The 14912-nt window shown below is 44.5% G+C and overlaps 1 protein-coding gene across 5 annotated transcripts in view; it reads left to right on the plus strand.

The window, feature by feature from the left end:
• The window catches only part of GPM6B (glycoprotein M6B), a 153786-nt gene that overhangs the window by 110007 nt on the left and 28867 nt on the right, over positions 1-14912 (plus strand). Inside the window, exons 1-2 of one of the 5 annotated variants that reach the window (XM_022565989.3) lie at positions 1495-1612; positions 10213-10332. The exons of 1 other annotated variant lie outside the window; for it this stretch is intronic. In XM_022565989.3, the coding sequence (XP_022421697.1) occupies positions 1564-1612; positions 10213-10332 (169 nt within the window). In that variant the 5' untranslated portion in view covers positions 1495-1563. Of the gene's footprint in view, positions 1-1203; positions 1613-10212; positions 10333-14912 lie in introns of those variants that run through there. 3 more of the 5 variants (XM_022565990.3, XM_022565991.3, XM_022565992.3) reach the window with 3 other exon arrangements.

The raw sequence follows: 14912 nt of genomic DNA on the forward strand, positions 1-14912 counted from the left end.
TCCAGTAGTATCTGGGGATGCAAGAAGACTTGTGAAAGCAGCAATCAGTATCGTTGTCACAACAGGCTTTCTGCTGAGCATTTAGAACGCTCTTGAGAACAGCCTTTTGACTCGGGGTTCTAAGGAATAAAGTTCCATATGGAAATAACCACATCCAATAAGAAAAACCACTCTGTTTTGATTTTTCATTCTAAGGAGTCACCAAAATATTATTAATATTTTAATAATATTGTTTTGGTAGCTCATTATTATTTAAAAATAAGCATATTATGATTATTTTTAAATAGGGATGGGTACTTTTGTTTGAATTGGGCTTGAGCTGAAGTTTCTCTTACTATCACATACGTTAGCTATAGACCAGGAAACAGATTCTGTTGCTGAATTGCTACACTGCTGTTGTTAAATCTATGTTTGGGTCCTCTTCCTCTTTATGTACTTTTTCTTCCCTCTTTAATAGTCAGTCTAGCTAGCTCGCTAGAGGTTGTGTGAAAGACACATTTTTAAAAATTGAAGTATAGTTGATGTACAGTGTTGTTGTTAGTTTCAGGTGTACAGCACAGTGATTCAGTTATACATATATATGCATATCTATTCTTTTTCAGATTCTTTTCCATTATAGGTTATTACAAGATACTGAGTATAGTTCCATGTGCTATACACTAGGGCCTTATTGGTTATCTATTTTGTATGTGGTAGTGTGTATATGTTAATCCCAAACTTCTAATTTATCCCTCCCCTCCCCTTTCCCCTTTGATAACCATTAGTTTGTTTTCTACCTCTGAGAGTCTCCTTCTGTTTTGTAAATCATTTATTTCTATCATTTTTTAGATTCCACATATAAGTCATACCGTATGATATTTGTCTTCTTACGGAAAGACACATGTTAAAGAAAGAAAAAGAAAATGGAGACCCTGGGCATGTCCTTTGACTAGATCCTGCCAGGGTCAGGGATAAATGAAATAAAACAAACGGTGATGCCCCGCCAAGGGGTCCCAGGGGCAAGAAAGAGTTTGCTTGTGCGAAGACACGCTTTCTGCTAGAACACACACCGGCCGATCGCTGAGTCACGTGGTGGGAGGGGGCTCTCTCCCCTCCGCTCCACAGCCCCTGCTGTGATGTCACAAGTCTATTCTTTCCTGGGAGAATTAATTAGCATTCATCGGGTGCAGCTGGCGAGGAGGAAGGAGGGAGCCGGAGCGCACGCGTAGGCCAGCCAGAGGCGCAGCCCTGTCGGTCGGGGCGCGGGCCCCCCGGGAGCCGCATCGGGACTCGGCACCGGCGGGGCAGGCGGTGGCGGTTTTATAACCGGATTCTCCGTGACGTACGGCTGCCGGCTCCTTGGCAGCTATCTTTCTGGACCAGTAGGCAGAGGGGGATTGACGCCGACGAGACTTCTGCATCTTGGAAGGGACTGTAATCTTCTGTAGTGAAGAACAGAAGCTCTCAATCACGCGGGTGTAAATAAGAGCCGGAGGGGGGCCCAAAAGAAAAGGAAGAGGAGGGGAGAAGTGTGTATTGGGGGGAGCGGGCAAAGCATTTTTGGTGGATGGTACGAAGCCAGCCATGGAAACTGCAGCCGAGGAAAATACTGAACAAAGCCAAGAGAGAAAAGGTACCCAGGGTTCTGACAATAGCCTGTTTAAAGCTTTTCACTGGGGGCTTCAAAAGGGGTAGTCCGGTTTGCGTCTCGTGTAAAATAGCCTCTGAAACCATCCGGATGGCCTGGTCTGCTTTCACGGTGGTTTTCCTCCTGGAGGCTGATGTTAAGCGAATAGAGCAGCCTCTCTTCAGTCCCCTCCTGGTCCAAACCCTTCTCCCGAAAGCGGTATTGCACAGAAGGAGGTCCGCAATCTGTCACCTTGGGTAGCTAGATTGGGGAAACTGTTTTAATTACCATAATGAGTCCTAACTGAGGTCCTGGGTTCTGCATGTTATATCCCAGGGACATGGGATGCGTTGCTTTCTGCTAATGCCAAGGGGCAACTGGAGGGGCACGCGTATTAAATACGCTTCTGTTCCGCTGATGCGGTAGTGATTTTGGACCTTCTCTAATTTTCGTATTTAATACGATTGCCATTTCCGTCTATCTGACTCTGATATGTAATAACCATTTACAGTTGGAGCTTGAGAGAGGGAACGTCAGCTCTGTCCGCTAGTGCTGATGGAAGGCGTTGGCGGGGAGGTGCGGGGTGGGGTGTCTGCTATCTATGACTTGGAGATTTGTGGGAGGAAAATCCACACAGGTCCTGTTCCTCAAAGGGCATCTTAGAAAACATCCTGATCTTGACATACGGAATGGTTTTTGCGGGGAGAAATAAAGTGTTTTGCGGTAAGAAGGTGGCAGAAAATAGAAGCTAAAATTAATCTGTCTTTTCCTAGATAATGAGCGATTCAGGTTTGCCACCCGGTGGAATCAGCTCAGCCCGCGTGAGGTTAAGAGCATCTCACTGCATTGTAATTTATCTCCCTCACCCAAAGTTCCAGACTGCTGTAAAGGCACAAGAACATATTCTGTGCCTGCAGTGGCTCTTATATCAAAAGCTACCCGTGCTAGCGTTATTTCTCATGACCCTGACATCCACTGACCGTCACTAAACAATAGTCCTTCTCCCTGATAGAGGTACAGGTATGTTTTATATAAGAATATGTAGGTCTGAAATTGCTGACAGTCAACCGTTTTACACCTACAAAAACGGCAATTTCAAATCTCACCGTACCAGCGTGCTTGGGCAGGGCGATCCCTGCATAACGTTCTCTCCTGAACAGAGCAGTTTCACTTTTTAAATTAATTGCTTTTTAAAGTATGATAAAATATACAGATCATAAAATGTGCCATTTTAGCCGTTTTTAGGTGAATAATTCAGTGGCATTAAGTCCACAGCGCTTAGATTTCTAAAATTGGTAGTTGTTGAGCTTAATCCCTGCATCAAACCTACCGCCCCCCAAAACCCCCTGCCTTTTCTTGTATGTATATATTTTTTCATTTACGTGAATGACCGCATAGCAGTAAGAGAAACGCTTGGAAATATTTATAAAGTTGAGGAACTGAGATAAAAGTTTAAAGGCTCGTTTCCGTGACGATTAGAGACAAAGCTTGGGGGTTATAATCATGGAATAATAGCATTGTTGTGAGGAAGCCGATCACAGTTGTAGCGATTTTTCCCTAAAACAGATGCTTAGAACACACTTTTTATTAATACGGTGTTTGCCAGCGGCAGATAAAAACCACTTTGGTCTCCGCAAAAAACATACCTTTCGTTTTTCTCTCCAAAAGCAAGAAAGGGGCAGAAAATCAGTGTAAAATCCTTACTACGCGATTGCGGTTCTCACCATCATTTATTCTTATGGAGTGCTATTATTTTATGCCAATTAAATATTTATTATTTAATACCGAAGTCTACAGGCTGTCACTACATCCCTGGCAATCTGTATATGAAAACTCGTTAGCTGTGGTTTCAGAAACAAAATTAGAAGCAGAAGGTAATTCCAGGAGGAACTTTAAAAATTACAAAATGGATGAACACTAGCTGTTTGTTAAGTAATTCAAAAATACCAAGTTACTGCACGATACCGTCACATGTATAATACATGCTTGAGTAAGAATACGGGCCAGGGGATGGATTTTGACCACAGCAGCAGGGGTTGTGATCGCCCCGTGACCCACCAGAAATGTTGATCTGGAGGGTAGCTTGTTTACTAAGCTTCGGCTAGACGAACAAGTTCATCTGCCAGCTACGCAGAATCAGAGCTCACATGAGTATCACATTTGTAGTTTGCCCCGTTTGTTCGCCCGTTGTCATGCAAGGCACACACAGAGGCATAAAATGATAAACATGTTTGTAGCTGCTTGCCACTCCAGGATTCCTTTAGATTTAATTTTAAATTTATAAAATCAGTGTTTACTTCATTGACGTTAACATGTACAAATTTGACACAGAGAATGCATTATATAATTCTTGAGTGGGTGAATCTGTGGGGTTTTTTCTTCCTTTTTTCTTTTAAGCCTTTCAGCAAGGGATTTAATTTGCTAAATTGAATCCTCTACATTTTGTCACTTCCCGCAGAGTTTTAACGCACATGTATTTTACCCCCCCCCCCCCCCCCGATTCTTCCTTTCCCATTTGTTGTCATAGTCGGTGGTAGGGGCAGTACTTGTCTCTGAATTTGGACTATTATTACCCAGTGGCTAATACCCAGTAGCTTGTAGATTAATGGCTTCAGATAATTATTACAGTGTTTACTAAGAATACAAATTAAACTTAGCTTTATAAGCTGACCTCAACTTTTCCAGCTGGTGTCACTTCCCAGGAGTTGCAGCAGGACAAAGAGAGCTGTTTTTTTAAACAGCCTCATAGCTTTTGTCACCGAACCCTACTGGATGATCGAAATTCACAAGAAGTAATTTAGCAGTTATTCAGGAATTTTTACAGAAAGCAAGAAGGTTTTCTCAGGCGGATGTAAGAAATGCCAAATTATTACAAAAGACAGTTTTTAAATTGGAAGCATTAAATTAAATCAAAGTGTCGAGAATTGAGTGAGCAGATTAACTGAAATGAAATAAGTGGAGGAAATGAATAAGACCGAATGAAAGCAACTGGATCACGGGACTCGATGATAAAGAGATGAGAGTGACGTTTCTGTTTATTCCTGCGGAGTATTACCTGATGTCAATTCATTTGTGAAAACCAATGCATCGAGAGTCGCTGGAAGGGTGTAACCTAGGGGCAGAAAAACAGTTGAATCACTTGCTCTATCGGATGGAAAAAACCCTAAGTATCTGTCAAGAAAACTATTTTTATTATATGTAGGAAATTGGAATCTACGGAAACAATTGTCAGGCTAGTTTAGCTCCTCTGAATCATTGCTCAAATAAATTTCAGAACTCCAGGTATCAAATTAAATTTCTAAGCACATAAAAAGAAAAATGTAGAAAATCAGAAATAATGTGTAGTTTAAAATAAGTTACAGGACATAGTCAAAGTAAGAAATGAATTCAAATGGTTGACCTGATTAAAAAATGAACACATCCATTTAAATCTTTCTATGTCTTAGGTGTTTGGGGTTTTTTGGTTTGTTTTTTTTTTTTAATGTAGCGAAAGATGTACACTTTTGGCCCTCCTTTTTGTCGTTGTTTAGGAAGGAAAGCACTCCTCTAGAGTATATGATCTATAGGCTAAAAACCCAGAGGGACACATTTAACATGTTACACTCTTCCTGCTGATTTATGAATTATTTGATGTTGAGATTTTTATTGACGTTTTCTGACTTGACTACATACATATGGTATGGAGAAGGTTGTAGATGCAGTTTTTTCCTATGAGAATCTGCCAAGGAGGACATTTGAAGAGAGGGTGTCTGGGGATAAGGCTGTAGAGAAAAGCGGGGCCGGCCAGATGGTGCTGGACATATGTGGTGGGTATGATACAGCTTGCTTTTTTTTTTTTTTTTTTTTTTTTAGAAAATTTAAATGTGGAGAAGATCTCAGCAAGCCAGTTGATACCTCTCCTCCTTTGATATTATAGTTTCCATTAGCATCCTTTTAAACACTCGGCCTCGCTCATTCATTAGACAAAGAATTCGGACTCATTTCCGGAAATGCAGCTTTGCCTTCCTTGAAATTGAGTGGAAATCTTGAATTCAGATTGTAACGTTAAAAATTGTGTTTCTCTCTTATTTGGAAGTACACGCCAACCTAAAGTAAATAATCTTCATAACGTGACTTACCAGCCTTGCTGTGTCTGAGAACATGTGACATAGCCAGTGTCCCCATGACGTAAGTTTCACCTCACTGGGCCTGGTGAAAAATTGGACTGTTCTGAGATACTCCCTTGCTTTTTTCTCCTTGGGACCCAGTGTACCTCCATGTGAGATGGTTGGCCAGGAATAAGGCTGGCTGTGGGACAGAGAAAGAAGGTGGCTGTTAAGAGAGGGAGGCTACAATCCCAGCTTCACAAATGTACCTGCTTGTGTATTCATTTGTTCATTTATTTATTCATTTAATAATGTTCCTCTCTGAAACATCATCCTTCCTCTGTCCCCTCAGCTCACGTCATAGGAGCAGAAGGGTGCTAACTCATCTTAGGGACCATTCTGTGGAGTATCATCTTGCTGATTGGTGGCAAGAGGAGAGTTGATGATGCCCAAGAGGAGGATTTTGACCCTTAGCCCAGAGAATATGTGATAAGAGAAAATAAGATACTTTCCTGTTTTGTAGGATTTGATTAATTGCATTACCTTTTTTGTATATTCAAGCCTTACTAGCTATCATCTTTGATATCATGGGTCAGCATACTTGATCTGTAAAGGGCCCAAGAGTAAATACTTAGGCTCTGTGGGCCACACAGTCTGTTGTAACTACTCAAAGGAATGAAACTGGGTCATTTGTAGCGACGTGGATGGATCTAGAGACTGTCCTACGGAGTGAAGTAAGTCAGAAAGAGAAAAACAAATATCGTATATTAACGCATGTATGTGGAACCTAGAAAAATGGTGCAGATGAACCGGTTTGCAAGGCAGAAATAGAGACACAGACGTAGAGAACAAACATGTGGACACCGAGGGGGGAAAGCGGGGCGGGTGGTGGTGGTGGTGTGATGTATCGGGAGATTGGGATTGACATGGATACACTGATGTGTATAAAATGGATGACTAATAATAATAATAAAAAAAAAGCTACCAGGATAGCATGAAACAGCCACAGATAGAGGATAAACAAATGGGTGTGGCTGTATTGCAATCAAACTTTATTTACAAAACCAGGTGGCCGTCATCGGCCGACCTCTGCTATATCCTATAGTGGTGTTATAGCTTCCTTTAATATTTTAAGTACTAGCTAAAAATGGAGGAGGATTGACGTAGCTTTCAGAGACCTGGCCCAGTGAGTATAGTCTTTCTAGGAAGCTCAGTCTTTGTCATTTAGTTGCTTCCAGTGATCATTTCCTAGATGGCCGAAAGCATACCAGTCTGCAGTTTAGTTATTCAGCCTCGTCCCTAAGTTACGTCATCTGAGTAAATGGGGGGAAAAGTGTACACAGCATTATTTTGATTTCTTTTCCTCAAGTCCCCGTCGTTTGTCATACTTACTTTGGCGATGACCACCCAGTTGTGTGTCTCCCCATCAGTCACCATCGTTCACCTCAGCCCCATCCATGAGTAGTATCTGAGATGTCACAGTCTTCTGTGCTTCTTTCCGAATACCAGTCAGTCTCCTGCCCACCTCTCCCTTCTCCTCTCTAAGGGGAATGTTTGCAGGCTTCCCTCTGAAGGGCATAAGCCAGGATCTTCCTAGGTCTGTACATTTTCCCACTTCGTGACAGTTGCTCAGGAGCTGAGGCTTCTCCTTGCACTCATGTGACTCCCTTTTAAGCGTTGGGACCCTGCCCTTTTAAACGAAACATATACTGTGCTCTTTGAAATTTTATAATTTGGTATTTAATGTCTTTATTTAACTTTGGCTCAGAAATATAAAATAGACATGATTTTCCTTCCCTTCATATCTAAAGATTAATTGTTGTCCAAAGGCCTTCCCAGTAGAAGTGGAAAGCATCCACCCACTTGCGGATCCCATCTCCACGTCTCGGGCTTGGCTGTCCTGTTTTTCTCAGGAAACACATTAGCGTTGGGCATTCCATGATTTTTCATTGTCATTGCCAAGCAGCCTGTGCCTGATTGCCTACGTGAAGAGACACGGGCAGAGAATGGATGAATCCTGTGCAAAGATCCCCTGAATTGCATGGCCTGGCTGGGGTGCAGTCAGGGTGGTGGGGGACCTAGAGGCCCATTGCTTGATCCACAGGCTCCCAGGATGCTCCCCCGCATTCAACCAAATATTTATTCAGCAGACATTGACTGGGCACCAACTGTGTGTTGGGCTTGGAGGGAGAACTTTTTTGCAAGGAGGATGAAAATTTTTCAGATAGAAGTGATCGAGCTCCTTGGAATCCTCTTGCTTGAGGTCGACACGGAGGGCTTACAGCCACTCTAACCAAGAGGAAATCAGCTCATACCATGAGGCCACTTGACCTCCTTCTGGTTCTTTCCACCAGCCCCACTGGGTTTCTCCGCTTTCGGGGAATGTAGCGCAACCCATGTATGAGAGAGACTCACCCAAAATCTGAATCCAGGAAAGGCTGAGAGTTCAGATCTTCTAAGAACCCTGAAGTAATCTCAGGAGCTTGCGACCTGACAAATGTCTTTACAAGGCACAGAAGCACAGCTCACCTCCAAAGAGACCTCAGCAGAAGAGTAGAAAATTACAGCAAGTGCACAGGCCCCCGGCTGCGTGATCGCGGGCAAGGGACTTACCTTTCCGTTGCCCTTCTTCGTTTGTAGGTATTGGCATATCCCAGCTGTTTTAAGGTGTGATCGCTTACGAGGGAATCTGATGTGAACTTAATGCATGTTTAGAGGGCGTCTGAAATTCAGAACCAGGCAGATCCATCTCCTCTGACCCTAAACAGGGTCCTGAAATAAATTGCTTCAGGAAATTGGATCCCCACGATTACCAGTGGGGAATTTTGAAGTGTGTCCAGTATTCCACGGGAGATCAAAGAAGCCCAACTAAAGAAATTGTGGACTGACTGACGTGACAACTGTAGATTGAGCAAAGATTCTTTTTGAAAGGGCTGTCGTGATCATGACTCAAACATTGGAGGTACTAAGGTGACTGGCGGTGGAAAGAATCAGAACAGGTGACGGTCCTTAAACATGTATTGACTTAGATAATTTTGCCTATGTTACACATAAAAAGAACAAAAACCTTTAGAATTCGTGTAAAAAAAAAAATCCTGAGGTAACGAGTGCAACGTGCTTTGCTTGGTGACCAGCACGCGGTGAGCACGCTGTAAATTAGAGGCGTCATCATGTTCATTAACAACAAAACCAGCAGCAGTAAAAATACTTTTATTGTGCAGTTCTGATCTTGTCCTCGCATCGTTTTTTCCTCTTTCAAATGTCATTAAAAGTCTTTAACTGTCTTTTCAATGTCTCTAAAAGACAGTTTTACTTTACCTTGAAGCCAAAAAGGTTTGCCCTAAAACGCCACCTAGAAACGTAGGTCTCCACTTCCCAAGTGGAAATACCTCGAGAGTTTTCAGAGATTGTGGAGAGCAGAGATGGTTTTTCGTAACAGCTGGTGAGGTTTTCAGTGGACCCAGTCAGGGCAGTAGCCTTTTTGCCTCACAACATGGCAGTTTGCTTAGTCCTTAGCCTCAGTGGTCTGAGGTGCCCAGGGCATTATAACCTGCTCTTCTGATGGAATAATTACCCACATCAGTGTCAGCAGCATTTTTTTAATCCTTAAATATTTGTGGCACCCAGGAGGACGTAACCCGTCATTAGGTTTGATGGGATTCTCACCTATAAACTGGCCATAGTGACCTTATGGTCTCTTAGGGATTTCAAGGTTGTAATTCAGCTAAGAGTTACCAGCATCTGATTCTGTGTCAGGCAAGTTGATAGATATTTTTCTCTCCAATCCCCTAAGAAGCAAGAAATACAGTCAGATTACCAGATAAGGGCCTGAGTCTCCAGGAGGCCCCTTGTCACCTCATGTGGGAGGAAGCAGTGCTTCAGGCCCAAGACCAGCAGCCGTTTCTCTATAAAGACACTGGGAGATCATTGGAACAGGATTTAATCTGGAACATTCTAGACTCTGAAGTCCTGAGCTTAGATAAGATGAAGTGACAGAGAATATTGCAGATGTCAGTGGAAGGACAGGAGTTTTCATCCAAGGTTCAGCAGACCATGGGGTCATTGGCCATACTTTGCAGGCTGGAACTAGGCGCTGTCATAGCAAGCCTGGATTCACCCTCGCTTGTGTAGCTGCAATAATGATGGTGCTCTGTGGGTCTGAAAGTGAAAGAAACAGAAAGAAACATACGATGGTGAGAAGCCAGATTTTCCTTGTAAATAGTGTCTGCCCAAAATGATCATTCTAAGGGGCGGGACTTGGGGGGAGATGGAGAAAATACAGAAAGAAAAGACAATATTGGTGATTTTTGTCCATTTAAATTGAAAAATGGAGGAGGAGAGTAACGTTCTCCGTGTATTATGCTGAGTTGATAAGGTGATACTGAAAGGTTGCAATTCAGTAGCATATTTTGTGAGCTCCCCGTTTCCTTGAACTATATGGTAAAAGAATAAATTAAAATGCTGATGTAGAATCTTTGCTGGAGATAGAGACACTGACTCTTTGCCACCTGAAATTGGCAGTGAACAGCAGAGCTGAAATGGAAATTGGCAGGTACCACTGGATGTACCCAGGCTCAAAGAACCACCAGTACCGTCCCGTGCCAACCCTGGGGGACAGGGCTAGCCTCTTGAGCAGTCCAGGTAAATACAGCCTCGGGGTGAATTCGCACAGCAAGTCTTCTGTTATCTTTAATATGATTTGTGATAGCTCTTTCGGTTTGGTGTTGTTTTCTGTTTTGCTTGATGCATTAATTTGTTCACAGGGGTAGGGGTGGAATTAGCCCCTTAAGATTTTTTTTTCATCCTCTTTCTTTTTCTCTCTTCCTTTCCATTCCACCCCATCTTTCACCTGTCTCTTCTCCCTCCTCCCTGTTTCCTCCCCCTCACCTCTTCTCAAAAGGAGCAGTGTACAGTGGGGTATGCCTTGGGGCTAAGCACGAAATTTCTAATATCTGAACCAATAATCGGTTGGGGGGGGCGTCACACATGCCCATCATGGGACCAAGAACTGAGCCAGGACATTTGAGGCGCCTGGGCTCTGAGGGTGTGCTGTCAGTGTCCCCACATGTCTTTCTGGCCACACTGCTCTGCAACGCTCTGATCTCACATCAGTCCATTGCCTTTGAGAAGGAAAACTCAGAGCCCATGAAATGACGAGCAGATACCTGGGTACGCCATCTCGTCAGGTAGGTCCACAGGGTCCGCTTTCCAGTCTCCTTGCTCAGGGGGAGCGCCAGTCTCTCGGAACGTCTAAGTGTTGGGTCGGGCTGAACTGTGCATCAGCCCATCTGGGGACCCGGAAGGGGAGAAGTCTGAGCGATGTGCACAGCCACCCTCCACATCCTCGGAGTCCACACAAAGCATCCTCATATTCAGCTCAGTGAGCTAAAACTCGGTGATTTCACGTTACTTAAAATGTGAGTATAAAGGGATGGTGGGGGGTCAGAGAAACACAACAGGCTTCAAATTCCGCTGTAATTCTCTGTGAACCCATAGCAGCATTCCTCCCAAATGTTTGCTTACTTCTGCAGGAATAAATCAGAAATGGCCGTATAGAACCTGCAAGTCTAGAAAGAGCGATCCTGAGGTACAACGTAAGACACACATTGAGTTACAAAGTCAGACCACCTGTAATTCATTTAAATCTTTTCTTTAAAACCTACATTGTGGCTTCAGGTTAATTAACATGAAATCTGACTTTGGAATTAGTTCTACACCTTGAGTGACAGATTCCTTCCCTCAACCTCTGGCTACTAGGCGCCAGCCCTGTGTGTGCCTGTGTAGTGCCAGTTAGAAGAGGTGAGCAAGAAATGCCATCAGACATTTGTTCTCTTGGATCCTTCGAAGGATGGAAGGTTCTGGAATCTTGAGTTTTAAAAATTACCATTAGACATGTATCCATACAGTGGAATACTGTGCAGCAATGGAAGGGAATGAAGTACGCATGATACATGCTGCGACATGGATGGATCTCAGAAACAGGATGCTGAGTAAAAGCTGACACACGAGAACAAATACCGTAGGGGTTCCATCGATAAGAAATGTCCAGAATTGGCAAATCCAGAGAGACAGAAAATAGCTGAGTGTTTGCCGGAGGCTGGGGTAGAAGGGGCTTTAAAATTAGATCGTGGTGATGGTTGCAGCACTCTGTAAATGGACTCAAAACCACTGGATTGCACGCTTAAAACAGGTGAATTTTCTATGTAAACTTAGCTCAACAAAGCAATTTTTAAAAATAATTCTACAGCATTTCTATTGATTGATTGATTGATTGGCTGTGTTGGGTTTTCATTTCTGTGCGAGGGCTTTCTCCAGTTGCGGTGAGCGGGGGCCCCTCACTATCGTGGTCTCTCGTTGCGGAGCACAAGCTCCAGATGCGCAGGCTCAGCAGTTGTGGCTCACGGGCCCAGTTGCTCCGCGGCATGTGGGATCTTCCCGGACCGGGGCTCGAACCCGTGTCCCCTGCACCGGCAGGCAGACTCTCAACCACTGCACCACCAGAGAAGCCCAACAAAGCAATTTTTAAAACGCTCCCCCCGGCAAAGCAAAATGAAACGGGCACAATTCAATGGCAGAGAGACAGAATGAACAGTACTTGCTAACATGACAAGAAGGTCCCCAAATTATCCGAAAGTACTGCCAGAAAGAGAAAGGTCTTCCTCTTAAGAATGCGTCGGAAGACACCAGCCCAGTTAGAAATCGAGAAGAAAACGAAGCATCTTTCCTGGATTTGGGTGGTAAAGCGTAAAGGTCAGTATGGGCATTCTAAGAAGCAGTGGCAGCTGAGAAGAAAAAATACAAGCCTCCAATTTCCTCTCCGAAACCTCTGGGGCCAAATTTATTTAAGAATTTAGAAGAGTTGAGGTTTTTGAAAAGTGACGTGGCACACATACCACGTGTGCGGCGCCACGTCCCCAGTCAGGTCTGGGTGCATCCCCGAAGTCCAACACGTGGATCTTTCTGGAGAGCCGGAGTTACGTTTGGGTGTCAAGGAAATTCAGTGCAGAACAGGTTTTGCTGCCAGATGAGCTCGACCCCCCTCCCCCTACCAAAAAAAAAAACCCCTTAATTTTCAGAGTTTTCGGAATTCTGGAATGGTATGATGAGAGATCGTAGGACTCTAATAGTTCTCACGTTGCTGGTGATATTTCAGGTGAGAATTCCACAAACGAGCAGGTTCTCCTCGGAGCGGGGAGAAACAAAATCACTGAACTTGATCTCTAGCATCATCTTGCCACATCCCGAAATGGTCTCCATGCGCCTGTGGTGGTACCTGTGTGTGTGCGGGGGGGACATCACTGGGGGAGACGTGCCCGTGTGGCACACGCACTGCGGCCATGTGTGTCTGGAGCCGGGGCAGAGGCCTCACGTGGGATGGTGTGAAGAGGCCATCGCGGGCCCCGGAGTGAGGGGAGCGAACGCAGCCATGGGGTCACTTTCCTAGTTGCCTGGAGATTTTGCCAGCTCCTCCATCAGTGCAGTTGCCATTCTGTGCTTAGATCCCAAACCAGATGGTGTGAGGGAAAAAATAGAGGATTCCATATGGCTCTTGTGTCTTGCTTTTTTTTTTTTTTTCCCCCTCAACCTACTTATTCCCCGTTGGAGAAGTCAAGGTGCTTCCAGTTTGCTTTGCCTTGATCATTTCCCATTTTCCTTCTTGGGTGTAACTTCTCCGCAGAATTACATTTTTAGCTCTTGGTTAGTTAATCCTTCACCATCTGTTTCTTCTTTTTTCATTGTTTAATTTCTTTGACCAGGCAACATCCCCATCTTCTCTAGGCCTCCAGGAAATCAAAGGATGAGTGGCCACAAGGGCAACCCCATGTGACGCTGTCTTGGGGACCTAGGCCTGAGATGCTGGCCTGAGACAGTGGCACTCAGGAAAGAAGGAACTGTTATGGCTACAGCTGCACCTGACGGAATATTATGCTTCACGTGTGCTTCAAGCTACTGTGGGTTGTGTTACACAGGCTTCACTCAAGAGTGTCACCTGAGAGAATTTCGATCCTCTGTTCCAAGTGTGGTCTGTGGACCAGCAGGATCAGCATCGTCTGGAAGCTTCAGCCAAATGCAGAGTCTCAGGCCCCGCCCCAGGCCTGCTGAATCCGAATCTGCATTTGGACAAGATTTCCAGATGGTCCCTGGGCACAGTTTGGGAAGCACTAATTTAGAGGCAGGTGCAAAAGCAAGAAGGGAGAAGACAGGAAGGAATCGAAGAAGTGAATTTACCCTTAAAAGTTCTAGAAATCTCTATATTTAGAAAAGACGGAGAATTGCTTAAGGTGTCCATTCTCCTTTCCCTCTCTATTTATGAGGAGGCAGGTATAAGAATTGCTAGTCGTTAAGGCACTGAGTCCTGGTTAGTTTGAAAGGCCAGTGACCTCTGATTCTCTTATCTACTTGCCTGAATATGTGCTTTCTCTGATTCCTTTGTTTAAAATCTTGGTGGAGGAGAGTGGGGAGGGGCATCGAAAGGGGGGGACAGCTTGTTTTCTTGTGGAGAGAAAGGAGAAAGTAGTTGACAGGAGCTGGGAGAAGTTCTTTTTTCTCTTTTTTAAAGATTTGTTTATTATTTATTTAATTTATTTTTGGCCGCGTCAGGTCTTAGTTGCGGCATGCAGGATCTTTCGTTGCGGCACGCGGGCTCTTCATGTGTTGCACGGGCTTCTCTCTAGTTGTGGCGGGCGGGTTTTCTCTTCTCTAGTTGTGGCGCGCAGGCTCCGGGGTGCGTGGGCTCTAGATGAGGCTCGCGGGCATGTGGGATCTTAGTTCCCCAACCAGGGATCGAACCCACGTCCCCTGCATTGGAAGGCAGATTCTTTACCACTGGACCACCAGGGAAGTCCCCCTCGTCACCTTCTTGAATATAATCCAGTGACATGCAAGATGCTGTCACTTAATATGGCTATAAGCTAAGGGACCAAGAATGACTATTCAGACACTGGTAAATCTGTATGTAGTTCGGCATTCAATCCGCCAGATAAGGAGTAGAAAAATCACCCCCTTCCACCAGTTCCCTTTCTGGCCATCTTCCAAATCCAAATGGCTCTGATGCTTGGGTTAAGATGACTGTAGATAATTCCAGAAGTCCAAAGAGACCACCCTGTCACATACGGGCTAGAATGGAGAGTGTGGGGGGAGCACGGGGAATGTTGGTGTTTAGCTGAGAGTTTAGCAGGAAGCCCACGTGTTGGGATTTCCATGGCCAAGCATGGATTCCT

Source organism: Delphinapterus leucas, chromosome X, assembly GCF_059928025.1.
Source record: "Delphinapterus leucas isolate spDelLeu-1000000601 "Yukka" chromosome X, BTC_Dleu_Yukka2, whole genome shotgun sequence".
NCBI classification, from domain to species: Eukaryota; Metazoa; Chordata; class Mammalia; order Artiodactyla; family Monodontidae; genus Delphinapterus; species Delphinapterus leucas.